At 40.8% G+C, this 23,273-nt stretch overlaps 1 protein-coding gene across 1 annotated transcript in view; it reads right to left on the reverse strand.

Annotated features, from left to right (window-relative positions):
• CPSF3 (cleavage and polyadenylation specific factor 3) overlaps window positions 1–23,273 on the reverse strand; it is a 710,232-nt gene that overhangs the window by 302,131 nt on the left and 384,828 nt on the right. Inside the window, exon 12 of the mRNA XM_044079083.1 lies at window positions 14,540–14,648. Coding sequence (XP_043935018.1) covers window positions 14,540–14,648 — 109 coding nt within the window. The remainder of the gene's footprint in view (window positions 1–14,539; window positions 14,649–23,273) is intronic.

Genomic DNA, 23,273 nt, shown 5'->3' on the forward strand with positions numbered 1-23,273 from the left:
TTTTTTTCATTTATAATGGCTCCTAGAGTAAACCCAGTAAAAAGAAGAGTTTCGTATTTAAATAAAGAAGACTGTGGTTTTAGGTTAATTAACACTTCTGCTGCTTCATTAAATTTGTACAAAGTGTTAAAATGGATAAATGAAGCAGATGGCAAAAACTATATAAATATAAGTATGATAAATTTGGGATACAGTAAAAAACAGTAAAAGAGAAAAGGCGTGTATAAATAAAGAGATAAAATGTTACCAAGAAAAAAATATTTTTCTGGAAAATAAAAATTGAGGATGAAGAAAAAATAGAAAAGTATGGTATGAGAATGTGATGATAAAACATTACTATGTAAAACCATGGGAAAATATAACAGATGAGAAAAATTATAGCTATAAAAATAAGAAGCAAATTGTATAATCAAAAAGTAGAATGTCAAGATTTTTTGTGCAGACTGGTAATAAATTTGCCAGTAAAAGGATATATGCCACATAAAAAGAAAAAAGTGATAGAATATGTTTACACAGTCAAGAAGAAATAATTACGGAACGTGTTTTTGACATGTGAAAGACTAAAAAAGTTATGGGGAAAACTATGTAAAGAATTTTTTTTTTAAGCTGAAGTGGATAAACTAAACGTGGATATGATTAAATATGGATATCATAAGAACTGAAGAAAATAATATGTTAACAAAAATAGATAAGTTATTTTATGTTATATTGTTATATGCAATGAAAGAATAAATAAATTTATGATCAATGGTAAATGGATTTTAGCAACAATATTAAATAAAATCAGATGGTGGATATGGAAAAAGGAGTTGGGGTCTAATAAGGATGAAACATTAGAATGATTGTATAGGAAATTATGAATATGTGTAAACAGATTTGTATATTTATATATTTGTGTACATGTAAATATTTGCAAATATGCAAGTATTTTGTAAATGAGTTATTTGTGTATATAGACAAAGGATCCCTACTCATCATTGTTGTTAGTGGGACCTATTTTGCAAACACCCTTCCTGCTTCTGTTCCAGGCAACCTGGAGAAACAGGGAGGCAGATGGAGAGACAAGAAATAATGGAATGACGAGAGAAATGGAGGAGAAATCAAATACGGAGACCAGAGAATGTGTGCAGGATTCTGAGTAGATGTTTCATAGAAATCTGTTTGATGTAAATGAGTTGGTAAATGATGGTTGTATAATTACATCTCTCCAGTCAGAAGGATGGGAGATAATTTACTTAAAGAAACTGTGATGCAGAGTGAGCCAGAAAATAAAGGAGACATTTTCTTGGGGGACATTATGGAGAAAATACAAAATGAGTATGCAGAGACAATCCTGAAGAATAGTGGTAAGATGGAAAAGAAAACATATTCAAAGAATTAGAACAAGGCAAAAGTGGAGTATCAGAAAATAAGGCTAATCAGAGCCTAAATGTTTAGACTTGAAATTTTCAAGAATAGGCTAACCTTGCAGCAAGGCATACCTCCTGATGAATGAGCCAGTAGCAGCTGCCCTAGAAAAAGCATCCACGGCATCATAGCTGCATTTACTGTGTCTGGCTATCTGGGAAACCTGGTCCACTAGGGTATGCATATGCCATTTAGATCCTGGTGCCTGATTCTCTGTGATGGCCTTTCTCAAGGACTGATGCACAGACAGTAAACATTTAGTTATTTGCGTTTGGTAGTTAATTGCTCTGAAAGCCAATGTGGAGGATTTTTTTTTCATCCTTTTGTTAACTGGGTTTGTCCCACTAGGTAGGCAGCCTTTTTTCAGGGGAGATCCAAGGTGGTATTTAAACTACCAGAGGAAATTTGGCCAGTGTTTTGGGGAATTTCCCTATTCATCACTGTAGTCAGTGGGATCCATTTTGGAGGAGCACTTCCTTTTTCCATTCTAGGTGCAGAAGTGGCCTGGAGAAACAGGGAGGCAGATGGAAATAGAAAAAGAAAAAAATATATACATACACCAAGCATGATAAATGTGGAGGGGGAATAGGGATGTTGTAGAATACTGGGGACAACCCAAAATATGTTTCTGTGGAAAAGAAGGCCATTTGATAAGTAACTGTGACTAAATAAAATGTTACATTTGTGGGGAAATTTCACCCCTATGAGTGAAATGTTGTAAATGTATCAAAACTGGGCATTTATGGATGGATTGCAAACATGAAAATAAGAGTAAGGAAGAAAAAGAAGAAAGAAAGTACAGCTGTATACACTTACCATAAATGTAGATGTTCGAGTGTATTCACTGTTGCAGTCATTACATTTGGGTAATCTGCTGGCAGGTTGCCCTCAGTCGGCCTGATTAACAAAGTCTTAGGTCCTGCGTCGGTTGCTGTCCCTTCTTCCATAACATCAGGTCATCAGGGGTATAACATTACATCAGTTTTTATTGCCCCAGATGTCAAGTGCCCCCCAAATGGGGAGCAAAATATATGTAAATAATTTAAAACACAAAAATATACCTCCAAACAAAAGTAAATACACCAAAAAGGCTTTTAAGGGTAGTAAAAGAAAGGAGAGGTAAGTAACCAAGACTGCAACAGTGAATACACTCGAACATCTACATTTATGGTAAGTGTACACAACTGTACTATGTTCTTCATGTTTCACTGCTACAGTCATTACATTTGGGTAGATACCCAAAGCTATGGTTGGGAGGATGGATTCATACAGCATTAGGACTGGCTATAAGGCCCTGCAAAACAGCAGTGGCAAAGCCAGCTCTGGATTTAGAGAAAGTTGGCAAATGACAGTGCTTGGTGAAAGTATGAACTGAACTCCAGGTAGCAGCTTCTAGACTATCCCTGGTAGGAACACCTCTGAGAAAGGCTGCAGAAGTAGATGCAGCCCTGGTGGAATGGGATCTGATCCCCTGGGGGATAGGTTTTCCATGGTGCTTATAGCAGTAATGAATACAATGGCTTATCCATTTGGAAATGGTTTGCTTTGAAATAGCCTTTCCCTCTGCCCCTGCAGCAAATGCTACCAGCAGCAGTTCAGATTTTCTTCGAGATTTAGTCATGTCCAAGTAAAATTTAAGTTGTCTGTGTACATCCAATGAATGCCAAATCCGCTCCCCCTTGTTCTGTGGATTGGGAAAGAAAGTTGGCAAATGAATGGACTGATTAAGAGCCACAATGGATACCACCTTGGGCATGAAAGATGGGTTGGTCCTGAGTGACACCCTGTCCGCATGAAAGATGATGAAAAGCTCCACCGCCATAAGGGCCTGTAATTCAGAAATCTTTCTAGCCAAAGTGATTGCTAAAAGGAAGGCTGTTTTCCAGGAAGAAATTTTAAGTCTGCAGTAGCAGCTTGCTCGAAAGGAGGTAGAGTGAGTTTCTCCAATACAAAGTTAAGGTTCCAGGCAGGGGCTGGAGCTCTCCTGGATGGCCTCAAGTTTTTGGCCCCTCTGAGATGCTGCTTTAGCAGAGGATGAGAGAAGGGAGGGGGTTCTGTGTTGTAATGAGCTGAAATGGCTGAGGCATGGATTATTACGGAAGAAAAAGACAGGTTCTTGTGAAGCATCTCAGTTAATTACTGCAAAATCGGAGGTAAATTGGGCACTGCTGTACTCATCCCTTGAGACTGATTCTAGGCACAGAATCTTTTCCATTTATCAGCATAAGATTTTCTAGTACTAGGTTTTCTCGCCTCCAAAATGACATCCATCACAGGTTTGCTGAGGGATGCTAAGGTAGAATTTAAGTGATTAGCCAAGCTGCAAGATTCACTGTTTGGAACTGAGGGTGCAGAATTTGGTTGTTCTGCTGAGACAGTAAGGAAGGTGCCTGAGGCAGGTGCCATGGAGAAATTTGTGACAGGTTGCGCAGGAGTGGGTACCAGTGTTGGCGAGGCCAGTCTGGAGCAATTAAAATCATTTTTGGTTTGTCCTGTTTTATTTTTAGTAGAACTTTGAAGAGCAGAGGCAGAGGGGAAAGGCATAGACTGATAGGTTTTCCCAGCTGAAGGACAGAGCATCTACTTTCCAAGCTTTTTTGTGAGGGGTTCTTGTGCAAAATTTGTCCAACTGGTAGTTTTGGGGTGAGACAAAAAGATCTATGTCTGGGCTCCCCCATTTGCGTGTCAACATGTTGAGAATCCGTGGTTCCAATTTCCATTTGTTTGGGTCCATGAGATTTCTGCTTAGTTCGTCTGCCAAAATATTCAGCTTTCCTGGCAGGAATTGAGCTTGTAGTTGTACTTGATAGTTCAAGGCCGTGTTCCACAATGCCATGGCTAGTTTGCAGAGGGGGTAGGAATGTGTACCCCCCTGCTTGTTTATGTACCACATAACTGTGGTGTTGTCCGTCTTCACCATTAGTTGTCTTGGATGAAGGTAGACTGTCAGTGCATTCTGTACAGCTAGTATTTCTTTTTGATTGATATGAAGGTGTATTTGATTTGGGCTCCATTTGCCCTAAATTCACTTCCCTGCCAGATAAGCCCCCCATGCATAGTCTGATGCATCTATAGTTAGGGTTTGGGAGGCAGGGGGGTGTGAATGGCAGCTCCTTGTTTTGGTGGCAGGCCTCGGCCCACCATAGGAACTCTAGTTGCAGGCAAGGTATGATAGGAATCATTGTTTCCAGGCTGTGACAATGTTGACTCCATAAACTTTTTAAGTATCACTGAAGTTTCCTCATATGCAGTCTTCATATGGAATTAGAAGAATGCAGGAGGCCATGAATCCCAAGGCTTGCAGTATTTGTCTTGCAGATAGCAGGGTTTTTGTGGCCACCTGTTTGAAGTAGGTCACCAAATGAATTTGCTTTTCTGGCATAAGGAAAGCCATCTGGGCAGTTGTATTCAAGCTTGCACCAAAGAATGTAATTTTTTGAGAGGGTAACCGTTGTGATTTCTTTTCATTTATAGTGTACCCTAGACAAGTTAGAACCCTTTTTACAAACACCAGATGTTTTAGAAGGATGGCCTTGTTTTCTGCCTGAATTAGACAATTGTCCAGGTATGGATATATTTGAATATTTCTTTGTCTGCAAAATGCAATTACTGGAGCCAGGCACTTTGTAAATACCCTGGGCACAGTAGATAAGCCAAAGGGCAGTGCAAAGAACTGATAATGCAAGTAGCCTGCTTTGAAGCAGAGGTATCTTCTGCAAGATTCCCTGATTGGGATATGCAGGTAAGCCTCTTTTAAATCTAGAGATGTCAACCAGGCATCTTTGCCTAGCGTAGGAAGTAACTGGTGAAGAGTCAGCATCTTGAATTTTGGAATGTCCAGAAAGGTGTTTAGCGTAGACAGGTCCAGAATTGGACGCCATGATTTGTCTTTTCTGGGTACCAGGAAAAGTTTGGAATAGAAACCTTGTCCCTTTTCCTCTTCTGGTACTAGTTGAATTGCCCCCATGTTTAGGAGGGAAAGTACTTGTTTCTGAGCCTCTGCCCAATGATTTGGGGGCAGGTCTGGCCATCCGTTTGGAGTTGGCAACGTGTGGAAATGAAATCTGTATCCCTGGGACACTATATTTAAAACCCATTTGTCCTGGGTTATAAGTTGCCAGTTTTTTGCATGAAGAGCCAGTTTTCCCCCCAAAGGAGCGGCTAAGAGGTAAGTGCTTGGTAATTTTAAAGGAAAGTCATTGAGACTGTTTACCATAGGGATGGGTCTTGTTGTTTCCAGATTTGGAAGCGGAGGCACCCCTTTGCTTAGTTCCGAAAGTCCCTTGGGACTGAAACCTGGTGCTTTTGGAATGTCTGGGTTTGACTCGAGTGGCTCTGGAAGGAACTGGAAAGCACCAGTTCTTACTAGGCCAGTGCCTACTAAATCTTGGAGGTTGTACTTGTAAGGAATCTTTCACAGTTTGCATAGATTTAGCTTTATCTTCCATCTTTTTTAGAACTTCTTCAGCCTTATTGCCAAACAGACGGTCCTGCTGCAAAGGAGCATCCAACAATTTTGCTTTAACATGATCTGGCAGAGATTGCTCCTTAAGCCAAGCATGCCTTCTAAGCACAGACCCAGTAACACCAGCCCTGCAAGATGCCTCCAAAGAATCAAAACCACATTGCAAAGTATGTTTTCCAACTTGTTCAGCTGAATGCAATAAATCCTGTAAATCCTTATTTTCCACACAGTCAGAAATCATCATTTTCTGTTTAAGCAGTCCCATGATATGCTGTTGATATTTTAGCATATGGAATGGACAGCTTAAAGCCCTGATAGCCAGGGATGCAGAAGTATAAACGTTTTTACCCCATCTATCCAGCGCCCTGGAGTCTCTATCAGAAGGGGTAGGATTTTTAGCAGTAGAAGCCTTAATGCCCTTGGGCCCCTGAGAAATGGTTTCAGGGTCAGCAACAGGATTTTTGAAAAGGAATTTGTGGGAGTCAAGAACCCTGTAGTATCTGTCTGGCTTACAAGGGGCCGGAGGCAGGGAATCAGGGGCCATACAGGATACTGAAAACACATCATCAACAATGTCTAGTACAGGAGATATAGCCAAAGGCCTATGCTGAGGAAGAAGAAGGAAATCCCCAAGCCTCTTTTTGGATTCAGAAAAATCCTGACTTTCCCAGTGGAAATGCTCCCTTAAGGTATGTGAAGTTTCCCCAAAAGAAAAATCCTCAGGGGGAGAAGCAGAAGGAAAGGAATCCTCTGCATCGGAGTCCTCATAAGTAGGTATGGACAAATCCTGTTCATTAGAAGAGTCAGAAGAAACAGAGTCCTGTTCAGAAGATTCATAGTCACGTTCAGCCCTAGGCCTCTTAGAAGGGGGGGGGGGGTTGACTACCCCTGATAAGAGTAATTAAATCTTCAGCCATTTTGATAATTTGTTTTTTAGGCATAGGGGCCTGAACATGTGGCCTGGGCGTCGTTTTTTTAGACATAGATCGAGATTTTGGCCTTAATATTGAAGGTGGTGTCGGTTTAATATACAAATCTGTAGGCCTGAATACACCCTCAGAAGCTGTTGCCTGCACAGCGGCTCCGGACCCATCCAAGGTAGAGACATCCGCGGGTTCCATAGGTGAAGCATCTCGCGGCATACCGGACTCTGAATGGGTCTCAGTAGAGGCCTGCAAATCAGAAGTAGCAGGTATCAGGGGCTGCGAAAGCGCCTCACTGAGTACCGGCAAACTGGCGACTGGCTTAGGAGAAGCGTTGTCTGCAGTTTTGGACCTCAACGACCTGTCTCTGTCTTTTTATTTGCATTTTTTCGGTATTCAGGTAGTCAGATAGCTAACCAATGACATTTCTGGATAATTAAACAGAGAACCGAAATATTTAGAAGCAAAAATGTACCGACGACGGATAGTGCGCTGATTAAATAAAGCACAAAACCGACAGCAAGGTATGTCATGGTCGGGGCCTAGGCAAGGAATACAGTACAAATGGAAATCCTTATGAGGTATTTGCTTCCCACAAGTAATACAATTATTAATTTTTACTGACATCGGTAAGGAGCAAGAGTTTCCCCAACAGGGTACTTTGCTTTTAGTTGAAGACTTCGGTTCTGAAACTCGAAAACGAAAATTTCAGGAGTCGGCCAACCGGCACTTGCGAACTGCTTCTGCTTCGGGCACAGCGAGGCAAGAAAGACTGATGTAATGGCATCGGCTGCATGTTTTATACCCCTGACGACATGACGCCATGGAAGAAGCGACAGCAACCGACGCAGGACCTAAGACTTTGTTAATCAGGCCGACTGAGGGCAACCTGCCAGCAGATTACCCAAATGTAATGACTGCAACAGTGAAACACGAAGAACATCAAAAGAACGACAACAAAGAGAAGAAAGTTTAGTAGTAGAAATCAAAGTGAAATTAGATGAGAACAAAAATAATATAGAGGACACAGAAGGAGGTTCTGAAATAAGTGATGGAAGATGTAAATTGGGAGGTTGTAAAAGAAAAAAAAGAATTGGTAAAAGGGTAAAAAAAAAAAAATGAAAGGGATAAGTACAAAACAAAAAAGAAAGGAAATGGATGATAAAGGATAATGGTTTACCCTGGCTCACAAACCCAATCATCTGACCTCTCCATCGCACTAAATTCCACCCTCACCCAGGCACCCCCCCAACTCTGCCTACCTCTTCCACTAAGCACCTTAAACTCTTAGGCCGCAATATTCATAGTGCTGTAAAACAAACTCCATGACCTCCACTCCTGGATATCATTACACTCTCCAGACATCCTCTCCATCTCTGAAACCTGGCTAAAGTCTCACATATCAAACAAAGAAATCCTTCCCTCAGGCAACAATATCTTCCGCCAAGACAGGTCGAGGGGCAGCTATCCTCTACTCAGAAAACCTCTCTCTTCAGCCTCTACCATTCCCCATCCCTAGCTTCCACCCAGCTGAGATACTCATAACTAATCTTAACCTAAATAATCACAAAAAGATTGCCATCACCACTATTTACATATCACCTGGTAACAATATCCATACACTACAACTATTTCTATCCTGGGTCTCCCAAACTATCTCCTACGAAACCATCATTATTGGTGATGTCAAAATCGACTGGAACTATCTTACTACTCAGTCCCCCAATGCTAACATCAATCTATATGGCCTCACCCAACTGATCTCTACCACAACCCGTTTTAATCAACAATCCAATACCAGTACCACTCTAGATTGGCTACTTACCTCCCACCCTGACCATTATCATAACCCCTCTACTGCCTAACACACTAAGTGATAATTACCCCATCTCTATAAGTCGTCACCTATCCAAACCCACCTATACAGAGACTGCTGTAACCTATCCAGTTTTAACCCTGATTTATTTAATCACTAAATTGGTCCCTCACCAACAACTCCCCCTCAGAGAAGCTGTTCTCACATTTGACAGCATCTTCCTTAATACCCTTAACTCCCTATCTCCTACTAGAAATGTTAAGAGTTAAATCAACTTTGCGCCTTGGACAAGTCATTCTCTCTCTCTCATGCAAACAAGAGACCCCGCATGGAAAACCTGGAACCAACTTAAAACCCCCTCTAGCCTTCAACTCTATAGAGAACTTCATAACTCAACCAAGAAACAAATCACCCTAGATAAAGAGTTTTTACTTGAATCCTCAAATAAAACCCCACTCTAACCCCCAAAAATTCTGGAATACCATTAACAAGCTTATTCCCAGGTAACCCTTCCTCTCCTAACCCCTCCCCAAACTGCTCACTCCTAGAAATTTCTATATCCCTCAACTCCTTCATGGACTCCATACAAAAAGTAGTCAAATCTAACACAAATACTATTTATGACACTCTTCCCACCACTCCACCTTCACCATCAAACCTATCCCCACAAAGTGTATCCACAAACAACTCTTGGTACATACAACTGAAGAAAATCTCCTGACCCCTACTCAACATGGCTTCCGCCCACACCAGAGCACATCTACCACCCTTGGTGTCCTTCACTAACTCCATCTCTTCTTCTCTCAACAACAAACTAGTATCATCCCTCTTCCTAGACCTCTCTAAGGCTTCTGACACCGTTTCACATAATCTCTTGCTCTCCAAGCTTTCTTCCCTCAACCTGTCTTGCTCTACCCTTACCTGGTTCTCTTCTTACCTATCTAATAGAATTCAATCTGTCAAATGGATATTGGCTACCTCGCCTTTCCTTCCAGTTCTTACTGGAGTCTATCAAGGCTCCATCCTGGGCCCCCTACTATTCAACATTTTTATGAATGATCTTGTAATCCTGCCCCACTCTAAACTTATTTAATATGCAAATGACTACCTCTGACAACCTTACTCACCTACATACCCTCACATAAGACACACTACACTCTGTTGAAAGATGGCTCACTACTAACCAACTCCTAGTTGACCCGAATAAAACTAAACTTCTTTTCCTTCCCAAACCTCTCCAACATCTCAAACCCTCCTTCAATCTCTCTTCCCTAAACAATACAGTCATTTTGGCAGAATCTCACACTAAACTTCTCGGTATACACATTGATGAACTAAAATTCGACATCCACATCAACAACTGCATCAAAAAGACCCATCAGAAACTTGGATTACTATACAGAAATAAAATAATTCCTTACATAGGAATCCAAAATATCCCTTGCCCAAGACTACCTCCTTCCATCTTTACTTTATGCTGCCCCTTTTTTCACCATCCTCCAAAAAAATCTCTTAAACTTGAACTTACCTATAATAAAATCGCCAGATTTGCCACAAATCTCCCCTACCTCTCACCATCATTGCCTCTCACTACAAAAACTAAACTGGTCAGAGTTCTGTAACCAACTCCTTCTACCTCAGCTTCATATGACACAATCTATCCTCCTGCACCCCCAAGCTTGTCCCTCATTAATAACTTGTCTTCCCTTATGTCCCTAACCACAAACTTTGTAGCTCTGACCAACAACCATAGGTAAAAGTCTCTATAGTCATGCAGTCTCCACAGCTTGGAACAAGCTCCCTTTCCCAATCAGATCCCTCCAAACCTCACCCAAATTCAAACTATCCCTAAAGGATTACCTACAAAATTCATGGTCCTGCCCCTGTAAAGACTCCACTTGACCCCCCTGCTTGTAAGCTTGCTACACCTTGCCTACTAATCTCTACAACATGTTTCTCAACTACTATTTAGTGCTTACTAGGACCTGTTACACCCTCTAACCCTTCCTTGCCTCTTACCTTTAATTTTTTCTCCCTACCTGGACTCTTTTACAGTTTTTCCCTTCTCAAAAGAATGTTGACCTCATCACATATACCCATCTTATGAATCTCACTGTATCTGTATTTTCAATTTTTTTATGCAACTGTAAAAAATTTGTCTCCTGTATTTTCAATTTTATATGCAACTGTAAATAAGTTTTTGTATCTGAACCGTAAACAATGTATCTGGAGCTTTTCCCCTCAGGTCTCTGCTGAAAAAGGGCACCTGCCCCGCCAGACTAACCCGGTTAACAAATGGCAAATAAATAAATAATATATCCAGATACTGAAGGGTCAGTATAATGGTTAACATTTTGACTCACAGACACAAGGTACAGTGTTTGATTCTCACCTTTGGAAAGAAAACTGGCTAAGCTTAGAATGGCCCGTTAAGAAAGCTAGCCTGGTAATTAGCTCAGAACGTAAGAAATCAAGAATCTAAGGAAAAGGGAAAATTAAAATTTTAGCATGCTTTCTGTAAATGTGAATGGTATTAAGAATTAGGAAAGCAGAATGTGATTTCTGGGGTGGTGAAATACACGTAATATAGATGTAATTATTTTATAAGAAAGTTTTAACAAATGAAGAAAGATTACAATCTGAGAAACTATGGGGAGGAAAGATCATCTAGAATTTGGTAATGACAAATGTTCTGGAATTGCTGTATTCTGAAGAAATACAGTAAAGGTATTAGATGTAGCTTTAACAAAAATGGGATGATTAACCATTGTAGATTTAAAATGGAAAGAATAAGTATACATAATTATAGTACTACTATCTGCTTTTACTAATTGTAAAGAAAGGAAAAGCTTATGTCATCAGATTTTAGATTATGTAGTGATAAATACAATTATTACAATAACAGGACAACTTAATTGTGATTTGAGAGGGAAGTGTAAAATGACAGGAAATCCCAAACTGCGGAGAATAAACATGGTAAAGTTCAGATCCTGCAGAAGCCTGACCTGAGAGGGAGCCTGAGGAAGCAAGTTTTCCAGACAGGGGAATACCTAGATTCCATAAACTTTGCAAAAGACTATGACAGGGGCTTAACATTAGTGAACACCCTTGTGGCTGTAGAAAGACTAAAAGGCAAAGAAGAGAGAAAGAAACAAAAAAAAAAAAAACAGAAAATTCCTGAATAGAGGGGTGAATGGGCATATGAAGATATGTGTCCTTTAAGTCTAATGTGACCAAAAAGGCCTGTGGAAGTAATAAGGGAAAGAGAGTCTGATGGGAGAGCATCTGGAAGGAAGCTTTAGAAAAGTATTTGGAAAGGAATCTCCAACATCCTTCTTTTCTGCACTAAGCATACAATCAGTCCTGTGGGACTTGGGGACCCAGGATGATAGCAACCTGACTTTTGACCACCACGTTGTCTCCGTTGTACGAAGGCTTTCAACATGGCCACCTCATAAATAGTGGTATTTCATCCAGGAACAAGGAGGTCATATTCATTGTACTCCTCCCTTATCAGATCCATTACTGAGTACAATACCTTGCCAGATCCATTACTGAGTACAATACCTTGCCAAGCATAGGCAGCAGTTGGAGTGACCACAGACGTTCCTGACCAGGAAAATACGGGGTCTCAAACACCTATCCTAACAGGCTAAAAGCTTTGTCCCTCTACTCAGTCTCATACAGACTGCTCAGAGGTGACCTGTGTCTGGCATACAAGACCACTGCAGACCCAGCCTTGATGGAGCTGCTGCATATCTGTAAGACAAACTACACTCAGGCAACCAGCATGCAAGGCCTTAACCTGGTCTGTGACATTAACAGAACTTGTTGGCAGGATAGATACGTGTCCTAAAGACTCCCCGTCTGTGGAATAGACTCTCTCTCTCTCTAGCCCAATTTAACAGGAACCTGGAGAACTGGATGGAAAACAGAAAATACACCCCTGGGATTCCACCTGTGTCCCTGCTGGACATGGTAAACAGGTGTTAACTTTGAGGGAACATGGGTGAAATTCTTGGCTAGGGCCTCAGCTGAAAATGGACCGGTGTCGAGTCGGACTTTCCCGGTAAACAAATGTTAAATAAAAATAAATAAAGTTGAGAAAAGTTTTGAAATGATTAATTGTGGTCTCATTTTTATATCACAAAAACCTGGCATTTTAACAGGGGTGGGTACACTTTTTATATCCTGTGTGTGTGTATTCACACTCTCTCACACACACATATATATATATATATATATATATATATATATATATATATATATATATATATATAGAGAGAGAGAGAGAGATGATATATCTATATGAACAGGCAATGAAACACAGGAGATCAATACTGGCATATCGAAAACATACTGGATAAAAAAATTAAAGGATGTAAACTTCAACCAATCCCAAAAGGAAGACAGTTTCCTTAAATAATTTGTTAACCAAAACCTTACCACTAAATTATAGGTTTACAGGTACATCCTAGGCTAACAACCACTAGGGCCTTTAAAAGTCTAGCCATGCAATCCAACCCACTCTTGTCTGTATGTATTATGGGCATTTATTAGGAGGGAAGTGTTAGGAAATTTCTAGAGGTTATGTTGGAGGGCATGATAGTTTGGGCATTACTGTCACCCTCTATCAGAAACATGGGGACCAGATCTGATGTGAATTTCCGATTTCCCATCCACTAGTTAAGGTGAGAATAAAATAGGGTTAGGGATGGGCTCTGTTTCACATGGATGGGGAGCCTGTTCCACAGCATAGGGATCCTCTCAGACAAAATTTGTCAGAATACTGGTAGTGTTACAGAAAGACTTTATCATAAGGCTGGGGTCTGAGCAGGGACAGAATTAGGGTTACTACACATTAATAAGGATGGCCAAGAGGTGCTCGACCCCCTGCAAAAAAAATATACTTGTGTGTGTGTGTGTGTGTGTGTGTGTGTGTGTGTGTGTATGTGTGTGTGTATATATATATATATATATATATATATATATATATATATATATATATATATATACATATATATATATATATATATATATATATATAAATATATATAAATATATATATATATATATATATATATATATATATATATATATATATATATATATATATAGATATATACACATATATATATATATATATATATACACACACACACACACACACATATATATATATATATATATATATATATATATATATATATATATATATATATATATATACACACACACATATACACATACACACAAACACACACACGTAAAAAATGAAAACAAAATCAGTGCTGTTACAACAAGGCAGTCCATATAAAACACTGCTGTGGCTTGAATAACTTTAATAAAATAGTAAGACTTGGAAAAAAACTTCTAAAAGACGTATAAAACCAGCAGATAAGTATTTTCAGGTACAAAATTACCCTTCATCAGAACTATTACACTAATCAGTGATGTCAAAATTTAAAAAGAAACTTTCAGCCAATCAGCATTACACACACACACACACACACACACACACACACACACACACACACACTTATTTTCATGTTCATTGAAACTGACTTTCAGCAAAGTACTTGTGTGGTGTTTGTGAATACAGACTTTGTGCTCAACACATAATAATGAACCCCTTAGGGGACCAGCCCATTTAACTTGCTAACAAAAGTTTAATAAAATAGAAATGAAAAAAAATAATCTCTGCATGATTTACTCCTCAGGGCAATGGCTGACTAGGCCCTTATGGATCAGTCATTTACCCTGGTTATCAGTTATCAGCCAACCCACATTTAATAATCATTTTACATGCACTCACACAACAACAGCCAAAACCTGAACTGAAAAGCCATAAAAATGACAATGTATGAGATGAACATAAAACAGATATTTACTTACTAGACAGGACATAAAACAGACACATTTACTCACTAGACAGGTCAGATGGTGTAAGTATGTGGTAGTTGAAGTTTCTTTTTACAAGTATTCCTGAAATTCTCTCCCCTTGTTGAGGCTTTTTATCTGCAAGAGATCCCATAACCTGAAATCAGAAAAGAAAATTTAGCACTAAAGGAACAACACAAGTCAAAAATGCATACTGAATACTGCAGACATGTCTTGTATGCCTATACACATACACTTCAGGATTCCTACAAAAAGCACAATGCAATTCTTCTCATTCAGGTTATGAAAAACTCACAATAAACAGAGCAAAAAGCAGCTGTACAAAATTTTAGAAAAACAGGGCTTCACAAAATGTGCAAATGACTGGGCACTCTTTGACATCAGTACCGAACAATGTCACTTAAGCAGATTCTGCTTAACACTTCATCCACTAAGTAAACACCACCACAGGGAGGTATCCTGATCAGTGTCATCATAGCCTTACAGGATTTCTTGAATGATAGACATGATGTAGTCGGCATATGCAAGTACCACTCTCACACCCACCTTTGCAGTTTATCTACCTGACATATGAACATTCGACAACAGTAGAAGTCATTTGTCTGCCCTTAAACTAAGGTACCTAGCACCACCTGTGTTAGTGTTTGCTTTTCTGACTGGTTTAAACATAGGACTGCCAACAAAACTAATCCAGAGCTACACAAGAAAGATTTATATTAATGAATGCTGACTGTAGAGAATATGCTAATCACTTGTGCATGTTTTCCAAATACAGGGTGCGGGGAATGGTTTGATGGGAGAATGACTACGGTTTCATCTTTTAAGAGGGGTATAAGTCTCTGTGGTGAAACATCCTGTGGGTATTTTAGTGAGGTTCTGGCATACCTGTGGGTAGGGTGATACTGTCTTTTTTTGGGTGGGGGCTCTTACCACATGTGGCGGATACAGGAGCAGCCTTAGGTCAACTGGTGCCCTAGGCAAAAGGGCTTCACGGAGCCCCCTACCACATCATCTGGTGCCCCCATCCTGGTCTACCTACACCAAATAAATACTGGAAAAACCCCCCTGCTACAGCAGCACCCTAGGCGGCCACCTAGTTGGCCTATGCCTAAGGCCAGCTATGGGCGGATATATGATCTGTAAGGAAGAATAATACATGGCATGTAGAACTGTGTATACTTGGAAGTACAAAACAAAGAAATATAAGGACATTATGCCTCAAAGGGATCATATACAACAGAAAAAAAAAAATTAAAACGGACAAAACAGCATGTTTCCATTTGATGGACCTCTACACAGTTTGTTTTCCTTTGAATGCTGGTTAGCAAAATAGTCGTATGGAAGTCTGGAATGTTCAAACAGATGGTGACGGATACTCCTGAAAAATAATAGAAAATACGGTGCCAATGTGACACTCAAAAGAACATAAGTGCATTGTATCAAGTGCTCACAGTTGTAATAAAAAGAGCACAAAATAAGTGTGGTGAAAGTGATGCCAGTGAAAATGGTAGTGCTGTATTATTGTCTAGACAGAATGACAGAGCTCAATAAGCATTTCAAAACAGAGAGAGGGAGAGAAGAAAACAGCATAAACCTCAGACCAATAAATATTTCAAGAAACTGATCAGACCTTGGATGGCAAGTCCCAAATGACCAACTTAAAGCCACAGAGATGAATATATAGAAATTGCAGAAATGGCAGAAGTGAAAGACAGTTCAAAGAAAGTCTGATAAGCACTTGCAAAACACTGTTACTAACAGTGCAAAGTTAGAAATGCACATTATGTTAGATACGCAGCAGTTTTGTGCGCACAATTTAACAGTAATATTAAACTGTCAAGACTAGCTCTGATGCATTGCGCAATCAGTGCTCTTGCACTGGGCCCATCTTTATGTTTGTTTCTAGCTGCTTTCCTCCATAGGTCATCTTCTACCTAACATTAATCCTTTCTCTTACATTAACACACAAAATAGGTACAACCATGTTGTATTTTTGGTTCTTCCAACCCACCATCATCTTCTTGACTTCTTTTTTCATATGTCCAAGGATGCAATATTTCATCCCAATATGAGGTGAATGATACTACAGTAGTATCATATAAACATCCCTGCAAGTCCCAAGCACAGTCTCTCTTTTCAAGAGCCATTCATGGGTATCAAATGTATAAGGTTAATACTTTGACTCTTACAGCAAATAATGACCTTCAGAATCCTAAGGAAGAATCAAGTTGATTCAAACAAGGATGACACTTCTCCAATAATGTAAATGTATTACACAAAAACTTAATCGGTCAATGATGTATAAATAGGTATGTCTACGCTCACTAGCTCCCCATAATCAACTTGCTAGCACTCTTCTGCAAATTAGGAAATGATAATGAAGACTTACACCTACACTGTTAACTAAAATACAAGTATGTATTTGCCTAACCTAGAGAATAATCTTAACAGTAGAGGCAAGATAGAACAGAGTCATACAGAAGGAGATTGTGGAAGATCCTCTTTCCTAGACAAATTGCTAAGAAAAGAAGGTATCTTACATATACACTGAGGATGGGTTCTGGTTTGTGTTGAACCTCAGTGAGTAAACTACTGTGGTGGAAATGGTAAGGAAATCATACAAGGCAAAGTTCAGAATACAGAGTCCTGCAATTCTGAATTACCAAAAAAGGCCCAATCTCCTAAAGATGCTGTCAAACACTACTGCTCCACAAAGATGCATACTAAATGCTAAGTGTCCTCATAGAAATGTCTGCAATTGGCCCATTTTTTAATTAATAACTCAAAGCACCCGCTCCACTTGTGAAATGGACTTTGACTACACCATTTGGCCAGTAGTCAGTTGGCTGCCATAGGGCAGATGACATGGCTGGCAATTCAGTATTCTCTTGGCGACTAACAGCCCATCTCACCCCAAAAAGGAGGGAAATATGAAAAATTGGTCCAATTTCCTATACCTGTGTAACGGTTTCAGGTTAACAAATGAACTGACACTAAACAGCCAGCATGTGAAGGCCTTGTGCCCACTCACTGAAAAAAGACAACTAAGAATCCATCTTCGGAAAAATGGATGAGGTCATCCAAAAGAACACCTGATCATTTTAAGAAATCAGATATGGTTACCCACACACAAAGGCCTAAAAATCCAAAATTCAATGCACAGATATGAAATTACCTTCAAAAATGTCAAATCAAACAGTCTCGAACGGTGGACAGACAAGCCTGTTGAGAAAGAAATTGAGGTGCCACTGAGGGAAGGGGATCTCCAAAGAGGATGTGTTTGAACAGCCAGTAGTTTTCCAGCAAACTGTGCCATACACAAGGTGAACAGAAATAGCTGACGCATGGACCATGACCGTAGAATAACTGTGAGACAAATTATACAAGTTGACTCATGTACCATGATCATGGAATAACTGAGACACAAATTATATAATTGTCTGAGGCAAGTCAGGATCACCTGTAAGCCAGATGGAGCTTTGTTCACTACAATTCTACCCAAACTGCAAAACACTTCTTCTGGAAGCACAGGCTAGAAAAATAAAGGACTTTCTAGCAGCCTCAATGATCTCTGAAACCCCAGCTGGTTTCTCTGGTGAGATAAGGAAATATAAAACAGACTCCAGGTTCTGAGGTGGTGCCAGATGTCAATCCAACTGTAGAGACATCCTTGACTAGACCAGCAGAGCTTTTTTGCATTGCTAGGGATGCCAGAGCTTGAAAAAGTGTATGCATCTAGCAGGCTAAAATCATGCCTTTCTTATTTAGCAAGGGACGATAAGAAGGTGTTTTGTTTTTTCTTCCTTATACTTTAAGATGAGATAAAGAATCATCAGAAAAAAAAAGAAACCTCCAGTGACATAAGATGGAGAATACATTCACCACCAACACCACTCTCCTGCCTTACAGCACTAAACAGAATAGAGAAAGGATCAGCTTCTCACTGGGGGCAAACAGGGCAACCTCTGGAGTGTATCACTTCCCAAAGAATCAAACTAGTCACCAGCAATGAATGTACATCTCCAGAAAAGATAATGAAGGAACACTTCAGAGAATATGCCAGCTTGCTCACTTTCCAGGAAATATGAACTGCTGGGAAAGCGATGCCTTGAATGTGGATCACTGCCAAAAAAGCATCACCTTCCTGCAGGCAATGTATGACCTTATGCCCTTATGCTTGTTTAGCAAACATATTATGGACAGCCCACTGGCAAAAGATCAGGAAAGCCTTCAAAACAATAAGATGGGTCTTCGCTTGATACATAGCCCCCTTAACATCAAAACTACAGTGATTGTACCATTAACAGTAGATGATCCAAGAAAAGTATCCAGTGTGTGCGATGGGTTCACCTGCAGAAAGGGAAGGTCACAACAAATGGTCACAGAGTACAACTGTTCTGAGTCAATGACACTTCAGAATCCTCTGGAACACTCAACATCCTCAGACTCTGGTAGCCATTAAACCCAGCAGATGCATCACAGTATGGGCTGGGACCCTCATCGAATTATCCAAGAACATAACTGTATGAGTCCACTCCTAGTTGAGAATGGCCAACACCAAATAATGTCCAGTTCAGCACCTACAAAGACAAGTCTATGAGCAGAAGTAAATCACGAGTTATGTACTTACCATAACAAGGAAAAAGAAACTAAGGGTAATGCTGCTCAACACCAGAAGTCTAAACCTCAAGATGCACACACTCGAGGCTCTCCTCAGTATGGAGAATATCGATATCTGTGCAGTAACAGAAACCTGGTTCAAGGCTCCCAAGAGCACCCCAGCACTACCAGGCTATACCTCATACCATGCTTTTCGGCCCCAAAACTCAGACCGAACCACAAGAGGAGGGGGAGTATCCATATTCATCAAAGATACCCATACCTCCAGGCTAGTGGCACTGCACGAAGCATCTGAGACCATCCATGTGCAACTAACAGTGGGCAAAACTGCCTTCCAGTTTGTAGCCTGCTACAGACCACCCTTCCAAACTCAGGAACCCCACTCAGCTTTCCTGAAGACACTGGAGAATATGAAGGTCTCTCCAAACACCATTATATTGGGTGACTAACTACCCAAACATAGACTGGGAGCACTACTCAAGCCCCAACACCCTAGCCCAACGGTTCCTAGAATTTATAAACTCAAATGCTATGGAACAACTGGTCACCACTCCCACAAGAGGGGAAAACATATTGGACCTGATCATCACCAACATGGGGACTCTATGTTCCATACCAGAGGTATACCCCTCATTGGTAAGATCTGACCATAAATTTAATCACTATGGACATCCATATCCCGTCCCCACCCCCAGCAAAGGAAACCACGATCAAAAACTTCTCAAAAGCAAACTTCCCACTTCTCAAAACCGAGGTGGAATCCTTCAAAGCCCCAGGGCCAGTGGAAAATACGGCCCAAACCGCAGAATCCTTTACAAACGCATTCTATGGATACCTACAGGAATGCATGGATCGTGTTATCCCAAATAAAACCAAGACACACTCCTCCAAAGGCAGGAGACCTGTCTGGTGGACCCCAGCCATAAATAAGCTGTACAACAGAAGGAGGAAGCTACTACATGACAGAGCAAAAATCCCTGAAAGGGAAGGCAACTCTGATCAGTACTAGCAAGAAACTACGATCCCTCATAAAATCATCTAAGGCTAGCTTCGAAAGAAAAATTGCACAAGACGCTAAAGATAATCACACGGCTTTCTTTAGTTATGTCAGAAACCTGGGTGGAAACTCCCAGATATGCTCTGATTTAGTGCAAAATGACAAAAAATACACTGAACCCACAGACATTGCCAACATCCTGGCAGACAGGTTCAGTGCAAACTCCCCCCCACAAATGAGCAAATGACTATCCCAGCAGAGTGTAGCCTCCCTGACATCACAGATGCACAAGTGAGAGCTGCCCTCTCCAAAGCAAAAAACACAGCATCAATGGGACCAGACGGTGTCCCGGGCTGCGTTTTACATGAGCTCCAAGAAGAACTGAACCCTCACTTAAAATCACTGTTCAGTCTCACCCTTACAACAGGATATGTACCCAAAGAATGGCGTACAGCAACAGTGGTCCCACTCCATAAAGGTGGTGCCACAACGGACCCCGGAAAGTATCGCCCTATAAGCCTAGCTAGCCTGTTCTGCAAAGCTATGGAGCGTATCATCATGGAACTCATAAACAAAGACATTGGGAACCTCCAAACACTGGATCCTACCCAATTCGGCTTTGTTAAGGGCAGATCTTGTCTCTTGAACCTGGTCAATTTCTTTGAAACAGTCACCAAGGCCATAGACGAAGGGAAGGTAGTCCACACAGCCTACCTTGACCTTGTAAAAGCCTTCGACACAATACCCCACTTGGGCATCATAAATAAGCTCACCAGCTTAAATATCAACCCCTATGTCACAAGATGGGTTGCAAACTGGCTTAGGGATAGAACCCACATGGTCAGAATTGCAGGTGCCATGTCAGACTCTAAACCAGTTACAAGTGGCGTCCCACAAGGCTCAGTCCTGGGACCTCTCTTGTTCGGTATATATTTCTCTGAGATACAGGCTAACACAGGAGGACTATGGCTGACAAAGTTTGCAGATGACTGCAAACTAGGGGCCATAATCGACTCGCCGGCTGACACAAGCATCCTCTAAAAAGGTCTCACAGAGACGGATAACTGGTGCCAGAGCCAGGGCCTAACGCTTAATGCCAAAAAGTGCATAGTCATCTCCTTTGGGAAAAACAAAGTGCCCACAAATTACCACATAGGTGGTAATCCATTAAGTACATAAGAAATAATTAGGAATTTGGGGACCCAAGTAGATACCAATCTCTCCTTTGACAATCACATTGCCAGGGTGGTTAGAAAGACAATCTATGTAGCCCAATTTATCACGAAGGGGTTCACATCCAGATCAAGAGAGGTCATTGTGCCCCTCTACTCATCAGGCCCATAATTGAATACAATGCCCCATTTGGGATGTACCTTACCCGACACCTGCTACAACTAGAAAGACCCCAAAAGTACCTCACCAAGAGGATCAAGGGACTCAAACAGATGCCCTACGCAGTTAGGCTAAAGAAACTCCAGCTCTACTCAGTTGCTTACTGCCTATTCAGAGGCGATCTGTGCCTGACGTATAAAGCCATGTTCAACCCAGAATTAATGGACATGCTCCACTCAAGAAATCCAAATCCATCAGAACTACACGCTCCAGTGACTTAAACCTCAGCACAGAAATAAATAGAACATGCTGAAGGGACATATTCATATCCCAGAGGCTCCCCTCACTCTGGAACAAAATCCCAATCCATGTCAGACAGAGCCCCTCAATGACCCTCTTCAAGAAGAATCTTGACGTTTGGATGGGAAATCGTAAATTTACCCCTGGGATCTCTCCTGTGTCACTGCTAGACAGAGGCATGGTAAACGAACCTTAAATAGGTTTGGAGCATTTCTCCCCGGGCTTCCGCTGAAAACAGGCTCTGTGGAACCTAGTCGGACTTTCCCGGTCAACAAATGCTAAATAAAAAATAAAAATAAAACAAATAAATAAAAAATAGGCTATCTTCTGTGACCTACTATACAGAGGCACAGTCAACTAATCTAAGAAGGGTGGCGAAAGCCAAACACACTCTGGCTAGGCTTGTAAATGCCCTAGGGCAGATAGCCTAGTATCAACCTATGAACTTGGTATCATGTTGTCCTATTTCATTCTTCCTCACCACTGGGTCCTCGGATCAGATAATGGATCCAAACCGGTTTCAAAAGACATACGCTACTTATCTCAAGCTCCTCCTACTCCCACAATGCCCTGCATCTCCTCCAACTCCTCAGATCAAGTTTACCGTCTCAGAAAAAGGTGAAGGAACTGTAGGACAACCACAAATATGAACAACAACTACAATACTCTCAGCTAGAGCTCAAGACAGAGATCCATGAAGCTCAGAAACTCTCCTAAATACCTCTAGACTTCCTGGAAGGGGGAAGGTTGGGTGGGATGTGAAGAAGAAAGAAACGGGACAAAACAGAAACCAAGTTATGTTAAGTACATAACTCCTAAATCTGATGTTGTCCATTTCATTCTCTCTCACCACTGGGTCAGAGTCCCTAGCTACATAATTAACCCAGGTGGCCCCTATGGAAGGATATGCCTGAGCACTGCAGAGCCAAAGGATGCTGTATTTCTGGAAACTATATCCAGTTTACAATGCAAAACAAAGGTATGTGACTTGGACTAGGTTGCCTCAGCACATGTCATCAATAGAAGTTCTAGCAGCAAAGACCGAAGAAGACATTGATCTTGTAGAGTGGGCCTTTGGTGGACGGGGCAATTGCAGTCCCTTCAAGGAAAAAAAGATGGAGATGCAATTGGAGATCCATTTAACTAAAGTTACTTTTGACACTGCTTGGCCTAATTGACTGGATGAAAAAGAAATGAATAGTTGCTCAGACTTCCGTCCTGTGCAGGTTGAAATACAATGGTTTATTTACATCAGAGAAGTGAAGCATATATTCAACCTTATTGGAATAGTTGGGGAAAAAAAACGGAAGATGAATGGATTGATTTACATTCGTCTTGGTGGTCATTTTAGGCATAAAAGAAGGGCTCATCCTCACAGAAACTCTATCCTTGAAAAAAGCAATGCATGATGGTTTAGATGACAAGGCCTGCAGTTCTGATACCCTCTTGGCTGAAGTGATGGCCACAAGAAAATATGGTTTTCCAGGTTAAAAGCTTTATGTTACAGGAATC

This window comes from Protopterus annectens, chromosome 1.part1 (genome assembly GCF_019279795.1).
Source record: "Protopterus annectens isolate FY-2018-M chromosome 1.part1, PAN1.0, whole genome shotgun sequence".
Classification (NCBI taxonomy): domain Eukaryota; kingdom Metazoa; phylum Chordata; order Ceratodontiformes; family Protopteridae; genus Protopterus; species Protopterus annectens.